This window comes from Spea bombifrons, chromosome 3 (genome assembly GCF_027358695.1).
Source record: "Spea bombifrons isolate aSpeBom1 chromosome 3, aSpeBom1.2.pri, whole genome shotgun sequence".
In the NCBI taxonomy this organism is placed as follows: Eukaryota; Metazoa; Chordata; class Amphibia; order Anura; family Pelobatidae; genus Spea; species Spea bombifrons.
The window spans coordinates 9,425,639-9,453,070 of NC_071089.1; the positions used below are offsets into that span (position 1 = coordinate 9,425,639).

The window sequence follows — 27,432 nt, forward strand, 5'->3', positions numbered from 1 at the left end:
TCTGTTGGTTTAGCAGATATGTAGGTGGAACCGCGCCTTCAATCATCTTTTAATGAGATTACTCTGTACACTTATTTTCGTTTCGATGGCAGCTCCCTTTATATTCCCGGAGACCCTGTGTATCATGTGTGTACAGTGTATGAGATGTATGCGTGTGCGATGTGCGTTAATGCTCTGTGTGTGATGTGTATGTTGTGTATATGTGTACAGTGAGTATGCTGTGTGTGAGATGTGTGATGTGTCCATGCAGTGTGTATCCTGTACACAAGCCATTAATGACAGCCTCAGGCGCAATTAAACCATTTCAACGCCACAATTACCCGTCAGGAAGTCACGTGCTCCGTGCCTCATTCCCTCCGCCCTTTTGTTATCTCGGCCACGCCCCTCTACTCTCTGTCAATGTCTCCTCTTTCATTGTCACAGCGACTACCTTCAGAAACACGGGGCAGGATCTGTGGGAGCAACTCCCCATTTTTGATTGGTGGCTGACACGGGGCGCGGACGCTGATTGGTCGTCGAATGCCGGCTCATTCTGGAGGCGCTGAAGTGTTCGCTGCGGCGTGTGTATCCTGTCATGCTCATGCTGGGATCGCCACACCGTGCAGTCAGGCGGGGCCGCGGGCAGCACAGCACCGAGTATCCGCTGGCTCTTCACCTGCCTATCTGCGCCACACGGTATCCTTAGGCTGACCATGGTATCCACCGACAGCACCCAGCACCAAAACGGCCACATTATGGGCAAAGAGGAGATGTCTGCCCAGACCGCGGGCCACGAGCTGGCCGCCAGCAACGGGGATATCCAGCTATGTGTGGCCCCCAGGAGCCCAGAGACGGAGCTGCCGCCTGATGAGAGGCAAGCCATGCTGCCTGGCCCCAAGGGGCCACTGGAGACGAAGCTTTACTGCAGGAGGTTTGCCATCCTGGGGGTGTTCAGCCTGTACTCCCTGGTCAATGCCTTCCAGTGGATCCAGTACAGCATCATCAGCAACATCTTCACGTACTTCTACGGGCTCAGCACGGATAAGATAGACTGGCTGTCAATGGTCTACATGGTGGCCTACGTGCCCCTGATCTTCCCTGCCACCTGGCTCCTGGACAAAAAGGGGCTCCGGGTCACTGCGCTGCTGGGCTCGGGGCTCAACTGCCTGGGGGCCTGGATTAAATGTGCCAGTGTCAGGCCGGATCTGTTTGGGGTGACCATGCTGGCTCAGACGGTGTGCTCGGTGGCTCAGGTGTTTATCCTGGGTTTGCCCTCCAGGGTGGCATCTGTGTGGTTTGGACCAAAGGAGGTGTCTACTGCCTGTGCCACCGCGGTGCTGGGCAATCAGGTACTGCCCCCTCTGCTAATACAGGTTCTGGGGTTGGGAAATGTCCAGCTTCATCGGATCACAGCTCCCAGGATGCTCAGCCAGCCCCAGCAAGTGACCCCATTTAATCCTGACTCCTCACTCCCCAGAGTTTGATCTGAAGGTCAATGTTTGGCATTCTCCATCCTGATATACATCTGCCCGGGGGGGTGCTTGGCCTTTGCACTGGCTGTGCTTGATAAGAGTTGTGGTCCTGGGAGTGTTACCAGCTGTATGGGTTAATACGCACACATTCTGTTTGCTCAGCACTGAGTATAGTGTCACTTAAGCCTTCTTACTGGTCTGGGGCTGGCAGATGGCCGGTGACTGGGCTTTCTTGTGTCCGCAAACACTTGAAAGTCCGGTAAAAGCCCTAATGGCAACAGGAGGAGAAATGTTAGAACAAGAGGCCATAATCTAAATCTATAGGCTCAGAGGCCTGAAAGGGCCATAGATAAGTGGAGCAACCTCCCAGCAGAAGTGGTAGAGGCTAATATAGCGGTGGCATTTAAACATACATGGGAGCGGCATATGGATGACAGGGCTGTTTAATAATGTATGTTTACTTTCAGCTTTTAACGTAGCTTTTTTGTAGTTTAAAACCTGCATATATTGAAGGAGTACATTGCAGGCACCTCGTGGGTTAAAGTACCTTTAGTTTTCAGAATAGGTCCTTTCCTGGTATTAACCCTTTTATTTATTCCGTTATATACACTTCTGGCGGTTTGTCAGCGCAGTGATTTATCTGCTGCACACGTCTGAGAGATGAAGCTGCATTATAAAGTATTATTTAACCTCTTATTATCCAGGGAGCTGCTAATTCATTCTGATCATGGACCCTGCCGTATATATTATAATATATGTGCATATATAATGTGTGTGTGTTTTACCGTAATGAATGTTTTTAGTCTGAACCAGATCTTGCAGGAAGTGTGCTCTGTGTTTGCTTTTCTGTTGCGTGTGCATCGGAGCTCCTTTGCCGTTCTTTCTTATGGGCTGGCGAGTGATCATGTGGCACCTGTAAAAGGTTGGGGGGGGCAAGAAACTCCTCCGCTAATGGAAAGTTTTACATGGTTCTCATAGTGCCAGAAACATGGGGGGGGGGGGAATCAACCTGCTGACTATTCCCGAAAGCCAGAGACTAGCGGAAGCCCCGGGGCTACTTCAGTGAATCTGCGATGAAGGAGATAACCTGTAAGACGTGTCGTGACTCTCTCCGGTCTGTTAATAAGTATGGAGGGAGGTTCTGTAGAATGACAGTATTTCAGTGTTTACCAAATGGACAAGTTAATGGAACTCTTCACCTGTTCGCAGGCAGAGCTGTCGACGTAACTGAGCTTACAATCGATCAGCTGATAACAGTTACGATCTGGGTTGGGATTTAGATTTATGGCTACCGTTAAATAACCTTTGATTTCCACCGGTTCTAAGTGCCGATGTCAGCAAAAGTTTGCTAAGCTGTGGCCCCTGGAAAAAGGCTTTGTAAACGATCCCCGCCACGTTCTGACAGAACACTGATCAGAGCATCTCGTAGAAACATAGAATCTGACGGAGGATCAGACCCGTTCAGCCCTGTCTATTACCTGCTGTAAAGACTCCGACCTTAATCAGTCGTCTTAGATTCAGAAGACGTGCCTATCCCGTGCATAATTTCCCTAAGCCTCCATCACCTCTGCTGAGTGCCGGTTCCATGTATCTACTACCGTTGCTGTAAAATAAAACCTCCTTACACCTAAGCGCCTGACCCTCTAGATTCAGATCATGGCCTTTTGTTATAATGTATTTTTTGGAATAAACTCCCCTCCTGTCCTTGGAGTTCTAGATTTAAACAGTGCCGCGTGTTCATCGTGTGACATTGTTGTCCTTCGTGAGACAAAGCGAAGACCTTGAACGTGTTCCTTGTAATAGACGGCTCTTAAATTCTAAAAATATCACCGAACCAACCGGTCGAAAGTTCCTGGTGATGGGGCATCCCCTTGGTTGCTATAGCAATGAAGCTACTTTGCACTAAATAACCCCTATTACTCAGTAATGGTTTAAAAGCTTTTTACCCGTTTTTTTCCACTAATCGCAGTTTTGATGACCCCAGCCGCTCACCCCCCCCCCCGGGTGAAGCATTGACTGCGACACACTGTTCCAATGTTATTTATTATATTTCGGCTCTTGTCGTCCTGATGTGTTTTGCAGTTGGGTACGGCTATCGGCTTCCTCCTGCCGCCTGTGCTGGTCCCAAAGACGGACAACGATACGGATCTGACCGGACATAACATCAGCATCATGTTCTACGGTACGGCTGCCGTGTCCACGCTGCTGTTCATCCTGACCGTAGCAGGTGAGTCGCTGAACCAAAACGTGGCTTTACGAATGTTTACAACGTATATGTCGCAGGTGGAACCTGCGCGGCACACTATGAGGATGAAATACCCAGGTAACTTGTTCCAGAATGACTTCCATCTTCCCGTGTGGCTCTTTAAAAGGACCATCCAATCATCGAATGCGCTTTAATGCCCTTTAAATGTTTGTGTTGTCCATTTTGCAAATGCATGTCCTGCAGAATCTCCCCCCCATATGCCTTTGCCCCTTCCCCGCCGCCCCAGCTGTTGGTGTACTGGGGGGGCTGGCTCTGCGCATGCTCACAGAGGGTGAGTGTTACTCGCAGAGTACTTTAATACGTATTCTTCCTTAGAATGGGTGCCGAGGGCATTAGGCTGCCCCGTTGATATTCTTGCTGATCTGACTTTTCTGGAGTGAGGTTAAGCTACTGGAAGGACATCAAGCCACGTACTACGGATTGACACTAGATAATACTGATAGTGAGCGATTGCTGCACGTTCTGCGGTGAGTGCACACTTATCTGTTTAGCGCTGTGCGTCCCGGGGCTCTGGTGATTGCTGTTATCACTGGGTGTTACAGACCCCCCCCGCTCTGAACTCCTGATTCTTCACATTTGTATCTCGGTGGGGAAACCACAGGGCCCCCGACTCCACCAAGCAGCACGTGCCTCCTATGCCCCCAACCAGCTTGTCTGACTCATCTTTGCCCCCAAGCAGCCTGCCTGTGCCATCATTTGCCCCCACCGTTTTCCTGCATGCGCATTGTGCATAGGGTGTTTGAAGACGCTTCTGATTTTTCCATATTGCTGACCAGCCCAGATAAAATGCTGCCCTGCGGTATGCGGGATATATAGAGTTATGGAAGGGAGCCAATTAGTCAGTTATACATTATCCATACTGCAGGGCAGCATTTTATCTGGGCTGGTCAGAAATATGTAAAAAACTGTGTGTCCTGGAAAACCTGGCGGATGTGGTCACCCTAATTGTGCGTCTGTGTGCAGACTGATCCAGCGTGCAGGAAGTGGATGTGATGTGACTTTCTGCCTGCTGAGTGTGAGATCATTGAATCCCCCCATAGTGTACTTTTTATTATATTTAATCGAAGGGAAAGAATTTCATTATAATTGCCATAAATATTCAGGATATAGAATATACATGCGTGTGTAAATCAGGTCGGGAGTGCGGCAGCTGCAGTTTAATGCTGATAAATGTAAAATAACGCACTTGGGATAGAGAAATTCTAAGGCAGAATATTATTTCTGAGGAATTAAATGTAACGAGAAAATGCAACAAAGAGTCCAAAAAAAGGAGCATGCGGGACGCGGAGCGAAGAAAGAATGCGGTAGGAGTTTGCGGCTTCACGTAGCCGGTGTTGCGCAATATCTCCTGTTATGCGAGGCCGGCCAGCAATTCAGCCCAATGTAAATACAGCATTCCGCACGATGGGGTCTGAGCGGCTGCGTTTAGCGGGTGATCGCCCCGCGCGGTGCTGTGAAAACTACAGCTGTGCGGCAGCTATTTCAGGGCAGCGAGCCACATTCTTCTGCAAGCTGTCACTACAGAGCGATGTCAAAAGAGCAGAGATGTCAGAACAAGAGGCGTAATCTCAAACTAGAAGGTCAGAGGCTTAGATGTAACGTAAGGAATGTTTACTTCACTCAGAGGGTGGTAGATAAGTGGAGCAGCCTCTTAGCAGAAGTGGTAGAGGCTGATACAGTGAGGGAGTTTAAACATGCATGGGATCGGTGTATGTTTCCTGAATTTACGAGGCCAACGGCTGATTAAGGTTTGAGTCTTTACAGCGGGAGTAAAGGGTTATCTGTCACCAAATTCTATGTTTTTATGTCTCGGGAAATATAAATACGGGGAGAAACAGATAATATCACCATTAGAGCTGAAACAACGAATCGATAAAATCGATAATAATCGATAACGGAAATCATCGATAACGATTTCCGTTATCGATTAATCGAGTGATCGATTCGTCGTTGGAGCACTAGGCTCCTTTTACTTACCTCCGCCAGCGTTCCCCGCTTCTGCTCCACGCTCTGCAGTCTCCGCCTTCTTCAAGCTACGTGACGACGGATGTGACGCGCGTCTACTATCAAGTTGGAAGTGGAACAAGTTCGTAGCGGAGGTAAGTACTCTTTATGTCTATTGTCTGTGCGAATGTTTATGTGCGAGACTGTGTGTGTGTGTGTGTGTGTGTGTGTGTGTGTGTGTGTGTGTGTGTGCGCGGCAGAGTGTGTGTGCGTGCGCGCGGCAGAGTGAGTGGGGGGGTGCGCTGCACAGTGAGTGGGGGGGTGCGCTGCACAGTGAGTGGGGGGGTGCGCTGCACAGTGGGGGGGGGTGCGCTGCACAGTGGGGGGGGGTGCGCTGCACAGTGGGGGGGGTGCGCTGCACAGTGGGGGGTCCGCGGCACAGGGGGTGGGGGGTCCGCGGCACAGGGGGTGGGGATGCAGGGCAGGATGTGAGTGCAGGGCAGAGTGGGGCCAGGAGACTGGATGCAGGTCAGAGTGGGGGTGGGAGGGCAGGGTGGCAGACTGGGTGCAGAGCAGAGTGGGGGTTGGGATGCAGGGCAGGGTGTGAGACTGGGTGCAGAGTAGAGTGGGGGTGGGGGGGCAGGGCAGGGTGTGAGACTGGGTGCAGAGCAGAGTGGGGATGCAGGGCAGGCTGTGAGACTGGGTGCAGGGCAGGCTGTGAGACTGGGTGCAGGGCAGGCTGTGAGACTGGGTGCAGGGCAGAGTGGGGGTGGGGATGCAGGGCAGAGTGAGGGTGGGGGCACAGTGCAAAGGGGTGGGGGCACAATGCAAAATTCTTTTAAATAAACGAAAAATTTGCATATTGTTTTTTTTATCCGATTAATCGATTAATCGAAAAAATAATCGGCCGATTAATCGATTATTAAAATAATCGTTAGTTGCAGCCCTAATCACCATTTTATAAACCTTTGTAGGGCAAACTTCGCTAAGTGGTTACATACGTTTTAAAATAAAAGTTTGTAGGACAAATGAATTCTAAGCACAGTGAATTATTTTAGGTAAGATACTCATTTTCTTTTTTCTACCTAAAACGTGGTCTCCTGAGATCTTTGGATTCGCCGTAGGAACGTTTGCTGTTTTTATTGGAAGTCAATTCATTCCCGAGGCATGAGGTAGTTGATCCATGTGCCTGAATGTGGTGAGAAGGCAGAGAGCTTTAGGATAGGACGTTGATCAGATTATACTGGCCCTGCCACAGGCTGCCTCCGATCTCAACTTTAAACAAAATTTCCCCAAAACTCCTGGGATTGAGAAACAAAAAGCTTTAAATACTGTGGTGTTTGCCCTTTTTTGGGGTTATTTCTGTGAAATGTTTGTGTGGGGCTTGCACTATAAACAAGCAAAGAGCCGTTATTATTATTATTATTATTATTAATATTATTATTTTATTCATTGTTTCCTTGCAGTTTTCAAAGAGAAACCAAAGATCCCTCCCAGTCAGTCTCAAGCCTTCAAGGATAGCCCTTCGGAAGGTTCCTCGTACAAAGTCTCCATCGTTAATCTGTTTAAGAACGTGCCGTTTGTACTCCTGCTCATCAGTTACGGTGAGATAAAGGGGTTCCAAGACCTAACCATTCAGATCTTTCTACCCGTTGGCACTGGGGGCATTATGTTAACCCCTTCCTGCTTTTTGCCTCCGTTACAAAACACATTATTTGCTTAAAAATCTGTCAATCACGAGCAGCCAATCAGCAGCCCCCCCCTCCCCCCAAAAAAATTCAGGTGTGCAAAGCTTGGCACCTGAGTTGGGTAGGGTGACCACATCGGCCACGTTTTCCATATTGATGACCAGCACAGGTGTTGTTGGATTTATAGACCCATGGAAGGGAACCATTTAGTCAGTTATACATCACACATACTACAGGGCACCACTTTATCTGGGCTGGTCAGCAATATGTAAACATTTTGTGTCATGGAAAACATGGCGGATGTGGTCACCCTAGAGTGATTGGAGCCGTGGCCATCTGTCTGTCTTACCTGAAGAGCCACCTTCCCATCAATAAGCTGAAGAGCATCGCATGGAGGCCACGTGGGGTCTTCTGTTGGTTTTTATTAATTACGAATCTGTGGTTTATTTCTCCTTCTTGATGCCGTCGCTCTGTATTAGCACAGCGTGATATATTGTGTAATAACGCGCACTTTATATTACAGGCATTATGACCGGATCCTTCTATTCCGTATCCACGCTGCTAAACCAGATGATTACCTTTCATTACGAGGTCAGTCTCCGAGGTTTGCTTCTCACGGATCTTTCCAAGACATTAATTTTATTCATTTTATTTTAATGTTTACTATAAAAGTCCAGAAAGGCTGAACACGTTGCTTGAGAGCCCGTAATAATATATATATTTTCCACGAAAAGTTTATTAATTACACATTAAGGAAATTATTTTTTATTTTGTTTTTTTTAATAAGGCCAATTTTTGGGGTTTAAAGGATTGAGGACGTTAAAGAGGGTCGCTTTCTATTGCTTTTCAAACAATTCTAATAATTCACAAATGGAAATGTCCCCTCCAGCTATATTCACTGGAGTATCACCCTGAATGATTATTCTTTATTCATATTTTTATAGCTCTCATATTCCGTGGTGCTGTACAATTGGTTAACCCTTTCTATGCTGCCCTTGCTATATATTCTAAAACAATTTGCGTCCTTAATTGGATGTTTATAGATACATGGGACTCCTGAATATGTAAAGCCGCTCTTTACGCCTCGTCATTAAAGCATCGGTTTAACGCAGGACCCCCCCCCGCCCCCCACCATGCATTTGCCAAAAGAACAACATGAAAACATTAATGTGTCGTCATGGCAACCTTACAATGTGCTACTGCTGTATCGCACCCCAATAAATAATACTCCTATTAAAAAGTGACTGCCCTTTAAGCAGTGTCCTTCATTAACCCCGTCTACTAACTGTACCGGGGACTCTGGGTTTTTTACCCCGGTCTCAGGGTGAAGGGGCAGATTCTCAGGGTCACACAGTCTTGATCTGACTTCTACTTCTATTCTACTCTGCTATTTTCTATTATTGGTTTTATATAGCTCCATCATATTCCGCAGCGCTGTACAATGGGTTCAAACTCTTAGTTTGTGCTTTTGCTTCCAGTATGTTATGGTTGATATCCCTGCTTGAATGCAGGTGGCTCAATAAAGTTTCAAGGCTTCCGTTAGGGCCGCTTTGTAGAGCCATTTGGTTTACACATTTGTTGACTCACTATATAAAACATAGAATCTTCTCAATGGGCTATTAAAGGGTTAATATTTCGAGCCTCCGGGTCAGATCATTCAGAAAAGTCCCCAGGTACGGTAGTAACCTCTCCGATCTGTGCGTCACCCCCGTTGTGCTTCTGTTTAAACAAAAGTGAAATGAAGAGTCTCCCAAGAATAAGTATCCGCGGCGCTCGGGATGAACGCACTTGTTGGCTGAAGTGTTTTTTAAGTGGGTTACACTTTATTCTGTTGCACAAGAAACATTTGAAATGCTTTCTGCCTCTCCAACTCCTGCGTAACAGTCTTCATCCCGAAATCCTCAGATCCGTGGGGATGTTACCGGTTACACTCACAAAATCCCCGCAAAGCGCTTTAATTCCATCTCGGCTTTCGGAAGTTACAGAGTGCGGACAGACAGGGAGAGAGTGGCGTATTTGGGGGGGGGCGCCCCGGGTGCCACTCATCAGGGGGTCCCAAGTCTCCCAGAAATTCTCTTTTCCTGCAGCTCCACTTCTTCTCTTGCCTCTTCTTCTGTCCTCTTCTTTGCCCGCTTCTCTCTACTCCTGGAGTACTTCCGCAAAAGGTCAGAGCCGCTGTGCACACCAGGTGAACTGCCTATCCCTGTCACTCCAATCGGGTGAGAGGGTGTGCACAGAGGCTCCGCCCCTTTAAGGAAGCGCTCTGTGAGGCCTGCTCAGCAGAGCTGATACCAGAGAGGAGAGAGAGAATACGAAGAAAGAAGGCAGAAGAGAAGAAGTGGAGCTGCAGGAAGGGAGGCAGGGACACGGAGGCGGTCGGCGGTCCCTCCTCTGCAGGGAGATATCCTTCGCTTTCATCCAGTTCTGTTACATGATATCTCCTTCCTGCTTAATATAGAATAATAGCTACGGGCTAACGGATGAGCACAGGGGCTGCTAATATTTATTGCATTTAATGTTTTCATGATAAACACAGAAAAACTAAGTATTTGTGATGAAATCTTTTGTCAAGATTGTTTTCCTTTACTGAGTGGTAGATAAGTGGAACAGACTCCCAGCAGAAGTAGTAGAGGCTAAAACTACTTTGCACTTTTGTAGAATTATAACACTTTTTTTATAAATAGGATTAGAAACTTAGTTTCCAAGTACATTTGAACGCCCCGATCCTTTCCAGATACAGTTATTCAATCTTGCGTGGCTTAAAATCTTTTTTTAGGGAATGCTTAATTGTCATGTGCCACCCATGTCCCCCATCCTCCTCAGCCAGCCCCTTAGCTGAAAGGGCATTATGGGAGATGTAGTCCTGCAGCAGCTGGAGGGCCGTAGGTTGGACACCCCTGGTCTAAGATTTGTGTATAACTATTTAGATTTATTCCAATATAGTGTTATATGTTATGTTTTGGATAACTTTTAGGAATTTAACTACTCTATATGTGCCCGATCTTACAAATTTAGTTATCCTGGAAAAAATAGTTCAATGTATGATTTTATGAATCTAAATATGTTTTATTTATGTTCACTGTCGTTCAAAAGTTTGGGGTCACTTAGAAATGTCCTTATTTTTTAAAGAAAAAGCTAATTTTGTCCATTAAAATAACATAAAATGGATCACAAATTCAGGGCAGACGGGGTTAATGTTGTAAATGACTATTATGGCCGGAAAAGGCTGATTTTTTTTTTTTTAATAGAATCTCTTCATAGGCGTACAGAGGCCCTTTCTCACTCCCATCACTCCTGTGTCCCAGTGGCCCTTTAGCACTCCCATCACTCCTGTGTCCCAATGGCCCTTTAGCACTCCCATCACTCCTGTGTTCCAATGGCCCTTTAGCACCCCCATCACTCCTGTGTTCCAATGACACGTTGCATTCGCTGATCAATAAGTTTAAAAGGCTAATTGATGGTTAGAAAACCCTTTTGCAATTATGTTACAGCTAGAAATTTTCCATGAAAACAGCTAAGTGACCCCAAACTTTTGAACGGTGTGTGTATTTAAGTGTGTAAGTAATATATATATAATGTGTGTGTGTATAAAATTATAGATCTTAATATGTTTTTATGTATCTTTAGGGAGAAGAGGTGAATGCAGGGAGGATCGGATTGACTTTAGTGGTTGCTGGAATGGTGGGGTCCATTATATGCGGTCTGTGGCTCGATTACTCTAAAACATACAAGTAAGTACGCGGGTGCTTGAGACGTGCTTATTGTGCAATAAACCCATAAATCCAACCCAGAGTGTTAAATGCCCGCCGGCGTCCGAGGAGCTACGCCTTATATTATAATTATTATAAAGAATTGGATATGTACTGCTGGGGGGGAATTAAAAACGTCCTACATGTAGCCGTATTCGCAATAATCCGTGTTACACGCTAACTCCTCCTGTTAAGAGGGCTGTAAGTTCTAAATAGATTTCCCGTGGATATTGTGGATTGTATCGGTGTGTAATGTTTGGAGCGTTTAACGTAACGCTGAGTAATCGTTTTACCTGCTCGGGCGTTCCATCCGGCGGGTGGAGGGGAAGTGAAATGAACTTTAGGGAATGTCGGTGAGTCACCTCGGTGCAATCAGGAAGCAAAGGTAGAAACGGCACAACAGTGGGGTTTAAGGTCTAATAATAAGAAAAACCCCCCTTTTAAAGCATGTGATAGATGTCCCCTGTAAATCCATGCATTTGTGCTGAAAGCATGGGAGTCATCAGGAACCCCTGTGTGCATTTTCACCGTTTCCCTCCCCAAGCACCCGTGCGCATGCGCGGTATACTGCCCACCAGCCGCATTGCCTGCAGGAAATTCATCCCGGTGGAAGCGCTTTCCTCCCAGAGATTGGTTTTATTGCATCAACAAGCTGGTTTATGTATAATATGTCCATTATGCGTTCGTGTTTAAAGGGGCATTGTGATGTCCCATCAGCACAGAAGTACAAGATGCTTGTGTGTTATTAGATTCTCTTTACGAATATATAGAAGATTCACACGTTTTATACGTTTTACACAAAAAAAAGCTTAGAATTAAAGCCTTTTCTTCTTTTCTCTTCTGTGTCTTATCTTCTCTTTGCCGGTTCACCTTTTCCTGATGGATCCTTATCAGTCTTTTTATAATTGTTGCCTCCCTGTGTAAGCAAACGCTAACAATGTGTGTCTCCTGCACGTAATCGGAAGCCATGTGGGAGAAATGATTCATTTGAGTTATTCTAATTAAAGAAGCGGTTAAAAAATATGCGCGTCGATGCTGTCTGGGGAGCTGTGGCTGGAAATGAGATAATCTCCGGGTCTGAGGCTGGAATGACCCGTGTCGCGTGTCCTTCTTCTCCCGCAGGCAGACCACGTTGGCCGTTTACGTCTTATCCTTTGTGGGGATGCTCGTCTTCACCTTCACCCTGGATCTCGGAAACCTTATTGTCGTGTTTGTGACTGGCGGAGTTCTTGGGTAAGGACCGGGGATTCTGTGTATTCTTGCTTCCACACAAGTCAATGAGTGCATTTTTAATTGAGATGCCGATGATCAACCTGGGGTATCCCCCCCAAAAAATGGAGCCCTGAATTTATGCGTTTATTCCCCGTGTCTATGAAAGCGCTGGGGCGACCTGAAGATAACTTCTGAGTCACGGACTCAATCTTTTGAGAAATGGGACATTCAACCCTTCCTGCTTCTGATCCAAAAGAAACCCAATTGACCTATTTTTATTTATTTTTCTTTATTTTGCCACTTAGGAGAGAAAAAATCCTCCTCGACTCCAAGGATCGAGAATTTAATTGGAAAAAATAATCATGAAAAAAGTATTTTATTTGTAGAATTTATTGCTAAACACGTAGCTTTCATATTTTGGTATTTTTACATCACTTATTGATTCCTTTAGGTTCTTTATGACCGGATACCTCCCTCTCGGGTTTGAGTTTGCGGTGGAGATCACATATCCGGAATTGGAAGGTACTTCATCGGGGCTGCTGAATGCGTCGGCGCAGGTAACAGACGATAATGTCAATTTTCACACAACTTGCACCAATTTGAGCTTAAAAAAAATGAATAGTTTCATCGTCCTGACTCTGTCCAGTCTTGTGTGTGAATAAGTGGGCTGTATGAATAAATCGGCTTTCATTGTTTGATACGTGTTGGGTGTTCTGTATTGGCTCCTCATACAGATTGTGGACTGTTTATTTAGTCATGATTGCTGCAAGAAAGAAAGTTTTCTTCCTGTAAAATATATATATATACTGCAGGGGCGTACCTAGAGTATTTGGCACCCGGGGCGGATCCTGTAAGTGGCACCCCCCCCCAAATGTAAAGACATCTACAAAATTATGTTGGCAAGAATATTTATTGCACCAATTTGTAAACTGTATGTCAACTGTAAACAACAAGAAATCTGAAAAAATAAATTAATAACTTATAAGTAAAATAAATATGTTTAAATAACATTTACTGAACATATAATGCTTTCTTTAATAACCCCCCCAAAAAAACAACAAACACAACAAGTTTCTAAGAAGACCTAACAAATGAGTGACAAACATTACAAATTAAGTACTGGCTAAGCAGCTAAAGACACTATAAACTAAAAAAAATTCTGATATTATAATCAGGAGTCACCATAACATTGTTCTCTTTTTATTTAAGCATTTGCATATATAGTGGTGTTTCCATGTCGACTCATGATTATATATACCATATGAACCAGACACTGACTGTGGTATAGCATGACACATATCACTATATACTGAGCCAGGCAGTGACGGTGGTACAGCATAATGCCTATCACTCTATACTGAGACAGACATTGACGGTGGTGCAGCTTAAGTAATTTCATTATATATTGAGGCAAACATTACAGTGAAACAGCATAACTCCTATCACTATACACTGAGCCACATACTACAGTGGAACAGCATAACACCTATCACTATAACTGAGCCAGATATTGATGGTGGTACAGCATAACCGCTATCTTTATATACTGAGCTAGACACTTATAGTAGTACAACATAACTATCATTATACACTGAGGCAGACATTGACAGTTGTGCAGCACAACTGCTATCATTATATACTGAGACACGCGCTGACAGTAGTACAACATAACTGTTTCCATTATATACTGAGGCACGCGCTGACGGTGGTACAACATAACTGTTAATATATACTGAGGCCCACATTGCCGGTGATACAGGATAACACCTATCACTTTATACTGAGCACACATTGACGGTGGGGCAGCGTAATCCATATCACTATACATTGAGCCTGACATTTACAATAATGCAGCATAACCCATATCACTATATACAAAGCCATTGATGTGGTGTAGGCCTACCACTTCAGTGTCTGGCTTAGTATATAGTGGTAGGGGTTATGCTGCATTATTGTAAATGTCTAGATCGATGTATAGTGATAGGGATTATGTTGTACTGCCCTCAACTGCAGATCAGGGGAAGACTGTGAGAGTCAGTACAGCCTTCCCTTCTTCTGACTGCACCGTGACATTGGGAGGTCCTCTCCCCGGAATCATCCCCAAAGTCCATTTGTCCCCTACGTCACTAAACCACAACTCTCTTTTAATTACTCCCTGTAGTTCAGGTATAGATCAAATAAACAACACATGGAAACAGCACGTGCAACTGAATAAGACATAAATATCCTGTATTTACAGGTATACATAAATAATGTATGGAAACATAGCATTGCAGGTATAAATCAACAGAACACACAAACCCAGCATTGCAGGTATAGATCAACTGGAAATCACTCAGCACTGAAGGTATAGATCAAATAAACAACACATGGAAACAGCACCCCAGGTATTGATCAACTGAATAAGACATGCAAATCCTGTATTTGCTGGTAAACATAAATAATGTATAGAAACATAGCATAGCAGATATAGACCAACACATTAACACACAAACCCAGCTTTGCAGGTATTGATCAATTGGAATTCACATAAAAACTCAGCATTAAAGTTATAGAAAAAACACCCTAAATTACAGGCATAGATCACAGATTGCACACCCCAAAGCCAGCGTCCACATTGCCCACATAGAACCTGACCAGCACCCTGCGGTGGGGGTGCAAGGCCTCTGTCTCCCAGCTCTGCCACTGTACGGAACAGTATAGAGTGATGGGAGTTATGATGTACTTTAGAGCATAATTATAATGAAAAAGACATTGGAAATGGTACAGCATAACACCCATCACTCTCACACATTTACCAATCAACACTTACCAATCCACAGATTCCACACATACCAATCCACAGATTCCACACATACCACACATACCAATCCACAGATTCCACACATACCAATCCACAGATTCCACACAAACCAATCCACAGATTCCACATATATACCAATCCACACATATACCAATCCACACATATACCAAGTCACACATATACCAATCCACACATTTACCAATCCACACACATATACCAATCCACAGATTCCACACATACCATACCACAGATTCCACACATACCAATCCACAGATTCCACACATACTAATCCACACATACACCAATCCACACATTCCACACATACCAATCCACACATTCCACACATACCAATCCACTCTCACTGTCACTCAGTCTTAATGAATGATTTCCTACCTTCTTTTCTTCTTACAGCAGTCTTTTCTTTTTACAGCAGTCTTCCTCTTCGCTCCTCTTCTACTGTCTTCTTCCGGGTCAGAGGGCACTGTGGGCGCGGCTTCAGTGCCGCCGGGGTTTGTTGTCAGATCCCGGCGGCACTGAAGCCGCGCCCACAGTGCCCTCTGCACAGCAGCAGTTGCCGCGCGGATCGCAAGGGAGCAGAATCGGAGGTCTTTAACAGACCTCCGGCTCCCTTGAGTGATTTTAAGCCGGTTCAAGGGAACCGTCTTAAAATCACTCAAGGGAGCCGGAGGTCTGTTAAAGACCTCCGATACCGCTCTCTTGCGAGCCTGCTCCTCCAGCGGCGGACATTACTGTCCGTCTCTGGAGGGGTGCCGGGTGCCGGCAAGTTGGCACCCCCCTGATGAGCGGCACCCGGTGCGGACCGCCCCCCCCGCCCCCCGCTAGGTACGCTACTGCAGCTACTGCATTACCACGTGTCATTACAACCCTGCATGTTTAACAACAAAGCACATGTTGTTTTAATCTATGTTTCCAGTAAGAAAGGCGTTAATCTCTGTATATACATTCCTGTGTATACTTTTCAGGGCATGGTAATCCAGGCGTTATTTACTTAAGTATATATTGCCATTTTCAGTTGAGTTTAGAAAGGTTAATGGATGATAGCTGAGGCTGTTATTTAAATAAGCAAAAAAGCTGCAGGCAGAGGTGGAGGTGATTAACTCTGATTCTTATTGAACGCTTATATATTTTCCATCTTTTACCTGACCCTCCCGACACATCTATGGGTTTTGGGATTAACTATTCCCAGGGGCGTACCTAGAGTATTTGGCACCCGGGGCGGATCCTGTAAGTGGCACCCCCCCCCAAATGTAAAGACATCTACAAAATTATGTTGGCAAGAATATTTATTGCACCAATTTGTAAACTGTATGTCAACTGTAAACAACAAGAAATCTGAAAAAATAAATTAATAACTTATAAGTAAAATAAATATGTTTAAATAACATTTACTGAACATATAATGCTTTCTTTAATAACCCCCCCAAAAAAACAACAAACACAACAAGTTTCTAAGAAGACCTAACAAATGAGTGACAAACATTACAAATTAAGTACTGGCTAAGCAGCTAAAGACACTATAAACTAAAAAAAATTCTGATATTATAATCAGGAGTCACCATAACATTGTTCTCTTTTTATTTAAGCATTTGCATATATAGTGGTGTTTCCATGTCGACTCATGATTATATATACCATATGAACCAGACACTGACTGTGGTATAGCATGACACATATCACTATATACTGAGCCAGGCAGTGACGGTGGTACAGCATAATGCCTATCACTCTATACTGAGACAGACATTGACGGTGGTGCAGCTTAAGTAATTTCATTATATATTGAGGCAAACATTACAGTGAAACAGCATAACTCCTATCACTATACACTGAGCCACATACTACAGTGGAACAGCATAACACCTATCACTATAACTGAGCCAGATATTGATGGTGGTACAGCATAACCGCTATCTTTATATACTGAGCTAGACACTTATAGTAGTACAACATAACTATCATTATACACTGAGGCAGACATTGACAGTTGTGCAGCACAACTGCTATCATTATATACTGAGACACGCGCTGACAGTAGTACAACATAACTGTTTCCATTATATACTGAGGCACGCGCTGACGGTGGTACAACATAACTGTTAATATATACTGAGGCCCACATTGCCGGTGATACAGGATAACACCTATCACTTTATACTGAGCACACATTGACGGTGGGGCAGCGTAATCCATATCACTATACATTGAGCCTGACATTTACAATAATGCAGCATAACCCATATCACTATATACAAAGCCATTGATGTGGTGTAGGCCTACCACTTCAGTGTCTGGCTTAGTATATAGTGGTAGGGGTTATGCTGCATTATTGTAAATGTCTAGATCGATGTATAGTGATAGGGATTATGTTGTACTGCCCTCAACTGCAGATCAGGGGAAGACTGTGAGAGTCAGTACAGCCTTCCCTTCTTCTGACTGCACCGTGACATTGGGAGGTCCTCTCCCCGGAATCATCCCCAAAGTCCATTTGTCCCCTACGTCACTAAACCACAACTCTCTTTTAATTACTCCCTGTAGTTCAGGTATAGATCAAATAAACAACACATGGAAACAGCACGTGCAACTGAATAAGACATAAATATCCTGTATTTACAGGTATACATAAATAATGTATGGAAACATAGCATTGCAGGTATAAATCAACAGAACACACAAACCCAGCATTGCAGGTATAGATCAACTGGAAATCACTCAGCACTGAAGGTATAGATCAAATAAACAACACATGGAAACAGCACCCCAGGTATTGATCAACTGAATAAGACATGCAAATCCTGTATTTGCTGGTAAACATAAATAATGTATAGAAACATAGCATAGCAGATATAGACCAACACATTAACACACAAACCCAGCTTTGCAGGTATTGATCAATTGGAATTCACATAAAAACTCAGCATTAAAGTTATAGAAAAAACACCCTAAATTACAGGCATAGATCACAGATTGCACACCCCAAAGCCAGCGTCCACATTGCCCACATAGAACCTGACCAGCACCCTGCGGTGGGGGTGCAAGGCCTCTGTCTCCCAGCTCTGCCACTGTACGGAACAGTATAGAGTGATGGGAGTTATGATGTACTTTAGAGCATAATTATAATGAAAAAGACATTGGAAATGGTACAGCATAACACCCATCACTCTCACACATTTACCAATCAACACTTACCAATCCACAGATTCCACACATACCAATCCACAGATTCCACACATACCACACATACCAATCCACAGATTCCACACATACCAATCCACAGATTCCACACAAACCAATCCACAGATTCCACATATATACCAATCCACACATATACCAATCCACACATATACCAAGTCACACATATACCAATCCACACATTTACCAATCCACACACATATACCAATCCACAGATTCCACACATACCATACCACAGATTCCACACATACCAATCCACAGATTCCACACATACTAATCCACACATACACCAATCCACACATTCCACACATACCAATCCACACATTCCACACATACCAATCCACTCTCACTGTCACTCAGTCTTAATGAATGATTTCCTACCTTCTTTTCTTCTTACAGCAGTCTTTTCTTTTTACAGCAGTCTTCCTCTTCGCTCCTCTTCTACTGTCTTCTTCCGGGTCAGAGGGCACTGTGGGCGCGGCTTCAGTGCCGCCGGGGTTTGTTGTCAGATCCCGGCGGCACTGAAGCCGCGCCCACAGTGCCCTCTGCACAGCAGCAGTTGCCGCGCGGATCGCAAGGGAGCAGAATCGGAGGTCTTTAACAGACCTCCGGCTCCCTTGAGTGATTTTAAGCCGGTTCAAGGGAACCGTCTTAAAATCACTCAAGGGAGCCGGAGGTCTGTTAAAGACCTCCGATACCGCTCTCTTGCGAGCCTGCTCCTCCAGCGGCGGACATTACTGTCCGTCTCTGGAGGGGTGCCGGGTGCCGGCAAGTTGGCACCCCCCTGATGAGCGGCACCCGGTGCGGACCGCCCCCCCCGCCCCCCGCTAGGTACGCTACTGATATACTGTCACTTAGCTGTTTTCATGACAAATAAGGACATTTCTGGCTGTAACATAATCGCAAAAGGGTTTCTAACAATCAAATAGCCTTTTAAACCAGGGCCATTGGAACACAGGAGTGATGGGAGTGATAAAGGGCCATTGGAACACAGGAGTGATGGGAGTGATAAAGGGCCATTGGAACACAGGGGTGATGGGAGTGATAAAGGGCCATTGGAACACAGGAGTGATGGGAGTGATAAAGGGCCATTGGAACACAGGAGTGATGGGAGTGATAAAGGGCCATTGGAACACAGTAGTGATGGGAGTGATAAAGGGCCATTGGAACACAGGGGTGATGGGAGTGATAAAAGGCCATTGGAACACAGGGGTGATGGGAGTGATAAAGGGCCACTGGAACCCAGGAGTGATGGGAGTGATAAAGGGCCTCTGTACGTCTATGAAGAGATTCCATTGAAAACCAGCCATTTCCAGCTACAATAGTCATTTACAACATTAACCCCGTCTGCGCTTGATTTCTGATGCACTTTATTTTAATGCTTTTCTTTAAATAACAAGGTCCCCAAGCTTTTGACCGGTAGTGTATGTGTGTATAAAGGTATATTTTGGTGGCAAAAGATCGTCGTGATAAATACTGCAAGGCCCGGCTAAAATCCTCCCTGATGTGTGTTGTGTGCGCTGTTCCTGTGCACCGTTTGTTAGGACTGATCGAGTGCTGTGTGTGAAACCCCATCTGTTTACACTTTCGGGTCTCCCGGCCTCCGTCTAATTATTATTTACTCTGCTTCTCTGGCTCCAGCCTCTGGCGTTGGGGTTACTGCAGCCGCGTGAAACAAGCGCTGTATTCAGTGCCGTGTTCTTACATTAGAGTGGACCGGTTTGTATTCGGCGTCACACATAGTTATATAAACAGACAGAGATACACGGCCGGCCTACAAAGCAGTCTTTTAAAGCGGATCTCTCATCCCGAAGTCGCCGGGTCCCTCGGGGAGTGTAATTCACCTGAAAAATCTCTTTTCAGTTTAAGTAAACAGATTTATTCACCGGCGGCTAACTCCGGGAACGGCACACGTTTCCACCAACAGGGCTGATCTAAGCGAAAGGCCAGGTTGAAAACTTTGTTCCACTTCGGATGCAAATGCCCTTGCCAGGCTGTCCCGAAAAGGATCAGTGTCTTTCCCTGCAACCAGTATAGAGGTTTATATCGGTTACATACATCCATATGCTTCACTTAGAAACGCCGTACATTACTTTGGTAATCGATACATCCAAACCCAATCCTTCAAAGAGAAAAAAAATACAAAATGAGAAAAACCCAGACAGGTCTGTGAAATGTAAATGAAGCTGCGCCGTCTGCGAATTTTCATTGCATGCCGGTTCATCGCGAGACGCTCTCCTTTCTCTTCCAGATATTTGGGATTTTCTTCACTTTGGCTCAGGGGAAGCTGACGACCGACTACAATCCTCGTGCCGGCAACATCTTTCTGTGCGTGTGGATGTTCCTAGGAATCATTTTAACAGGTGAGATAACGTCTTCTGCTGAGCCCCTTGGCCAACCATGATACATGGCATGCTAGCCTGTTTAGCAGACCAGTGTCGTGCGCAGAGATTTGTGCCCCTCTGCATGCGCATACCGTAGATTTGTTGGTGTGCCAAGGCATTAAAGGAGGGCATTGCTGTGTTTGGCATTTGATTGTGTATACTGGCACCAGGTAGGGTCTCGTCTGGTGATACGGATGACCTCTTAACGACCAATAATGTGCATGGCATAGAAACATTCAGCAACAAAATATGGGTGCCCTGTGTACTCGCTATATAGATGCTATGTCTATAAATACGGCAGCACCCTGCCACACGAAAGAGCGTTTCTACGAAGCCATCAACGATCACATTAAGGCATTTCAGGAACACCGGCGAAGAAAGCGGTTGTTGATTGCCTCTTAAGCGCTCTTTGCAACGACAAGGTGCCGCCGTAATTGAGACATAGTGTCTATCAATATGGCACTGCTCTTCTCCTGACAAGAGCTTCAGAAGCGATCAGTGGTGGCTTCTGTGGCGTTGCAGCATTGGCAACATCCAATGATATTCCTTGGCATATTCACTTGCAAAGAAGTGGTTTCAACTTCTTCACTGTCATTGATCACTGCATAGGCATGTACTGCCGTATATATTTCATTTCAGACACGGCAAGAAGCAGCGGGGAATGTTTTAGCCCCTGATCTATAAATCATATGAAATTCGATGTTACCGTCCGTTTTGTATTGTAACAGCGCTACCGAATCCGCTGGCTCTATATAACTAACATGAGTTTTATTTCTTTCAGCTCTCATCAAATCTGATTTGAAGAGACACAATATAAATTTGGGAATAGCAAAGTCAGAAGCTAAGTCTGTAAGTATCTCCTTTGAATGCATTGTTACCGTAATGCGGGTTCATATTAAAGATGCTGTTCCACCTGCTCTGGATTTAAAAAATATGCATCGTTCATAATACTGTTCGTGCCAAGCAATTCCCAGAAATAATTGTTTGATCAAGTAAAATGTTGCTTTATTCATAAATATTCGGAGCCTGATGGTCCATCACCCTTGTGGAAGGCATCATCCATGATGTGAAGGTATGACTTACAAGTCATGGTGACCTCTGACCTCCTTGTCTTGAATTTAGCACTGGACCAACACATTTTATCTCTGCAGATACCGTCTCCTTATATTGTGTTGAAATGGGTCAGCAATTCACGTCTTCTGTAATATTTAAATAAAAGGAACTGAAATAAACCCAAAATATAGGAAGGGATAATACTTTTAGTCTGTTTAGTTATATTACTTTCGAGCATACACTGCATTCTGACCAATACGGTTTAAAATGCCAACCCCCCATTGTACAGCGCTGCGGAATATGACAGCGCTATTTAAAACAATCAATTATTTCACCAGCTGTAATTTTTGTTGGTGCCATTCACAGGGGCAGTTATAGCTTTGCCCAAGTATGCCAGAGGCAGGACGTGTCTGAGCCCCGGTTAACCATCCCTCTGCTTATCTACTGTGAAGGATCTCCCTCTTAGCACCATCTCTGGTCAGATGCTATAATGAGGACAGCTTTATGTTTATCACATGCCTTTTTATCACATTTCCTCATTGTATTGGCCTCCACCATTTCTGCTGGGAGACTGTTCCGTTTATCTACGACCCTCTCAGTGAAGTAGAATTTCCTTACTTTACATCTATGCCTCTGACCCTAGTTTTAGACCGTGCCCTCTTGTTCTATCATTGCACCTCCTTTCAAATAAGCTTGGCTCCTGTACTTTGTGAAATCCCTTCAGGTCATTAAATGTTTCTCTCCCCCCTCTCTCTTTTCTCGCCTCTCTCTCTTCTCTCCCCCAAGCCGTGTATATTGAGATCCTTCAATATTTCCTGATAATTTCTCTCCTGCAAACCTCTTACCATTTTTAGTAGCTCTTTTCTGAGCTCTCTCCAGTGTGTCTGTCCTTTAGGAGATGGGGTCTCCAGCACTGTCCCCAATGCTCTAGGTGAGGTCTCTCCAGAGATCTGTGACCCCCGCTTGCTTTTTGTGACCCTTTACTGCATTGCCTGCTTACATTTAAGTCCGCAAAAATAATTACTCCCAAGTCCCTTTCTTCCGCTCTCGCTGACAGTACGGTGCCACCAATGCTGTGTTCTGCTCTGGGATTTTGATGTCCCAAGTGCATTACTTTGCATTTATCAACATTAAACTGCAGCTGCCGCACTCTTGGCCATTCTTCTAATTTACAAAAATTATTTTCTCGTGATCATCTGCAGAAGAACTGCCCCTGCCCTTTAAATCAAATACCGCAGCTGCAGAGCTAACAGTCCAGAAATCTTTACAGGTACCGGCCGCAGGTCCAACGGAGCCGAGCGCCATCATCTCTACTGCACAATCCTCCTCCGCTGTGTAGATGCCCTGCGTGTCTTCTCCTAAAACACGATACCACCGGATGGACTTCTCAAGGATCTATTTATTGGACGCACTATTTATCGGATCACTCCTTGCGATGGAAACGCAGCACACTACCGCTTACCGAGACGCGGCACCGAGGCAGCGACCTCAACCAAAGTCTCCGGTATTCATGCAGGAACTACAATTCTGTCCTAATTTTTTTGTTTTAAAACATTCCTGGATTCACATTTTTGCTTAAATTTTTCCAATTTTTTAAATATTTTTTTATGTTTTTCAAATGATTTTATGAAGCTGGATCTGCAGCAGCTGCACGAGGTTCAAAGCCAAGAACGCTAAGGATTTCAGAATGGTTTTGTACTGTGGACCCAAATTCCGGTTATTTGCCCCACGTACCCCGCGTACATCACGGAAGCACATCAGTTCCCGGAGGAGCTGCCAAACTGTTTGTGTTTACAGGGATGCCATACCGAGCCAGTGCATGCACACTGGTGAAATAATACTGTGCACAAGGTGGCTTTGGGACACTTTGCTGCCTGTCTTGTGCTGTCAAAAGGGGCATTAAACGTCTCCACTGGATTTCACTGTAACTACAACTCATTAAGCATGTAAGACACGGGAACTCTATAGCATTTTGATCAATGTGATCATGTGACCATTCCCATATATAATATATATGTGTGTGTGTGTGTGTGTATATATATATATATATATGTGTGCACTTTACACTGCCGGTACACACAATGGCCGCTTACATTGTGTGCTGTACACTGGCCGGTATACACAATGGCTGCTTACATTGTGTGCTGTACACTGGCCGGTATACACAATGGGCCCTTACATTGTGTGCTGTACACTGGCCGGCATACACAATGTCTGCTTACATTGTGTGCTGTACACTGGCCGGCATACACAATGGCCGCTTACGTTGTGTGCTGTACACTGGCCGGTATACACAATGTCTGCTTACATTGTGTGCTGTACACTGGCCAGTATACACAATGGCTGCTTACATTGTGTGCTGTACACTGGCGGTATACACAATGGCCACTTACATTGTGTGCTGTACACTGGCCGGTGTGAAGGATTGTGTTCCGTAGGCTTTTTACATGCTGTTGAGTGCCGTAGGATTGGAGTTAATTCAATAAAGGGAGAGCTGTGGGTTCAGAGCCATCACTTCACTATACATCATGAAGGGCCGGCACTGGCAGGTTTCTCCAGCAGGAATGGCTGAGCAGGCCCTGTATAATGTATTATTCAGTAGGTGAGACGAGATCTCACTAATTTAGCTATACATTACGCAGGGTGAGCCAAGATATTCCTGCAGCAGAAGCGTATGGGGGACGGGACTTAATGTATAGCAGGGTCAGGGAGACGAAACCACCACAGCTCTCCGTTTAGATAATTAACCCCATCGTGCAGAATGGAGAGAGCGGTAGGCCGTTCGTTAGACGTCACATGATGATGACATTGAATGTTGCGTGTAGACTGACCGGTATGAAGAGTTATGTGACCTTTTTACATGATGTATGTTGTAAGCTGACCAGTGTGCAGAATGGTGAGTACCGTTGGGTGTGTTGTATACAATTTTGTGTGTGTGTGTATATATATAATGTGACATGTGCTGTAACATACCTCGCAATTTAGGTGCGTCGGGTGGTGGAGCTTGACACGTAGAGCGTCACTCAAACTGACAGCCCACAAAGTCTGCGCATGCACAGTATGGCCTAGACATTGGAGAACAAAATCGGGGCTTTGTGGTTCCAAATTCAGTTTTCCTGCTGAGCTCTACCTCTTTCCAGAAAGGCGGGACTGAGGTAGAGCTTGGTGTGATAGAGTGGCAAATTCAGGACTGTGCCGTGCAAAGCAGGGCAGTTGGGAGGCAAGCTGTAGGTTAGATATAGATAGATAGATAGATATCTATCTATCTATCTATCTATATCTAACCTACGGCGAGTTGCACTATAGACACTGATGTGGGGTAATATATTGCTTTGTGTTGTTGAGCTGATAGACAATCCGCTAGAGGTACCGCGGGGGCGACCTGTCCGCAGGGCCTGGCTTTGTATATAGTTATGGGCAGTATGAGTTAGCTGGATGATGCCAGGCAAATGAAATGCCCTTAAGGATTTAGTATTCTAGAACCCGCAGCCGGGGAATGGACTGGATGAACTGTAACCAAACGCGATCTATATTTTTAATCGGGAATTCAGCGGTTGATGGCAGCTTTTTTTTTAGGTCAAATGTTTTTGTTTAAACCGAAAAAAAACATTTCTTTTTTTAAGTTGTTTACTTGCCTCTGAATGTGATTTGGAGCAATGTAGAGATCTTCTGTGTAAATATTCTATGTATTAGGTAGGCTGACACTCCAGACCCAGGGTTACCCTCTGACACCTTCCAGGAGTAAAACCCGTTAAACGGGGGAACCTCACGGACGCCGCGCAGGAGATCGTATCACAGGGTCCAGGGATTTATCCGTAACGGGTCTGTTCTCCGGAATCATTGTGAGTGCCGAGAATGAATGCGGAGTAAAACGTGACGTCTTTGATCATGTATTTTATAACCGGTTTGGATGTGATGATGAAAGAAGGAGTGGACCTTGGATCATGTGATCCTGAGACATACAAAGGGTTAATACGCTTACGCAATTCATGCACTGCCGAGACGGAGATTTCTACATGCTCTTTTGAATTGTGTTTTTGTGTTTAGTGAATATTCGTGTTGATGGGGACAGGATTGTCTCGTAAGAGTTTATTACAATGTCTTTCTTTGTAAATCATTGCTGCTCAGAGAGGGTCTGTCGCTTCTCCCAAATCGTGTTCATGTTCTGTGCGCCAATCACACATAACATAATTACAATCGCAATATAAATGTATCAGTAACCCACATTATGTGAATAGCCTGGAAAACGCCATGTTTACTTTCTGTATGATTATTCCTCCCCATTTGGGTATGTTTGCGCTGTTCAGTGGCTGATTGTTGTTGATTGGTTCAGGCAGCCTTTAAGAAGGGAGAGGATTTCAAGACGGGGGATTGACTGGATTATATTTCTTCTCCTTTTTATATAACGTTTTAAATGTTTCCACTCTCTCTCTCTCTGTCTCTGTCACTCACTCTCACTCACTCTCTCTCTCTCACTCTCACTCACTCACTCTCACTCACTCTCTCACTCACTCTCACTCACTCACTCACTCTCTCTCTCTCACACACACACACTCGCATATTTTCACAACCATCACAGAAACTACAATCACAACAATTCCAGATCTCTAACTCCGGGAATGTCGGTTAAAATCAACATTAGATCCGCTGTTTTTACGTATCCTTACTAATGAGATGCGTAACTATACTTCACGGCGTGAGGCTGACATCTCTGCGCAGCTTGGAACCGTTAGTGAACCGGTGCTGTACCGATGCCAGGATCCCGGTAGCTATGTCGCCGGTGCTCACGATTTCTATACCTGCCTCCCTGGCTTCTAAAAAGTGAGTTGGCTCATAAAATCTCTTAAATCCCGCAGGTCCAGGCGCGTTCTAAACACTATTCCTCCATCGCCCGCTGCTAGACGCGTGTGTTCCCTCGCCTGGTCCGTATGTTGTTGCCGCTGTGCTGTTCACGTAAAGCTCATTAAAGGGAAATCTCCATAATTACCAAAAATCAGTAACATTCCCGCTGTCTGTTCTCTGTGACGTCTCCAAACTCTGTTTCCTGTACTGTATTTTTAATAAAGGTTTTCTATTATGCCTTTAAAGCAGACGTCCCGAGCCTTTTCCCTCCAAAAACAGGAAAGCAAGAAGCGGACGTGCAAAGCGTGGCACATAACGGCTCGTTACATATCAAGTCATATAGATAATAATATTAAATATATTCCTAGAACTCTGACCGATCGATGGGCGTCACGTGATGAACCACGCGGAGGAGGCCAGAGCTGGACTTCGGATCTTTCTATAAATGGCTGTTTTTATGTCGTAAGGCTGTGCGGGATATTATCAGAAGAGAGAGGGGATGTAACAGAAACAGTTAAATACTTAGAGGGACCGGAGGGAAGTTTATTACAAAGGAGGAGAGATGTTAGAAGAAGAGGCCATCATCTAAAGCTAGAAGGTTGGCTTGGAGGTAATGGAAGGAAGTTTGTACTTTAGAGTGTTGTAGATAAATGGAGCTAAAAGAGACTAATACAGTGGCTCCTGAATCTAAGATGAGACCGGCGGCTGATTAATAGACATTCGGAGTCGGAGGAGAAGGTTGGGGAATACTTGCTGTCAAGTTCTATGTTTCCGGCTATCAGTATGTTCAATAAAAATCCCGTTATTTGAAGCTCTGTATGGATCTTGCA

At 44.9% G+C, this 27,432-nt stretch overlaps 1 protein-coding gene across 1 annotated transcript; it reads left to right on the forward strand.

Moving 5' to 3' along the window:
- Positions 1-590: 590 nt before the first annotated feature.
- Positions 591-23,231, forward strand: FLVCR1 (FLVCR heme transporter 1). The gene is made up of 10 exons (XM_053460098.1): positions 591-1,328; positions 3,534-3,678; positions 7,128-7,265; positions 7,873-7,940; positions 10,977-11,080; positions 12,221-12,331; positions 12,762-12,867; positions 20,575-20,686; positions 21,489-21,556; positions 23,031-23,231. Exons 1-10 carry the CDS (start codon positions 693-695, stop codon positions 23,097-23,099), a joined length of 1,557 nt encoding a protein of 518 aa, XP_053316073.1. The 5' UTR covers positions 591-692; the 3' UTR covers positions 23,100-23,231.
- The last annotated feature ends 4,201 nt before the right edge of the window (positions 23,232-27,432 follow it).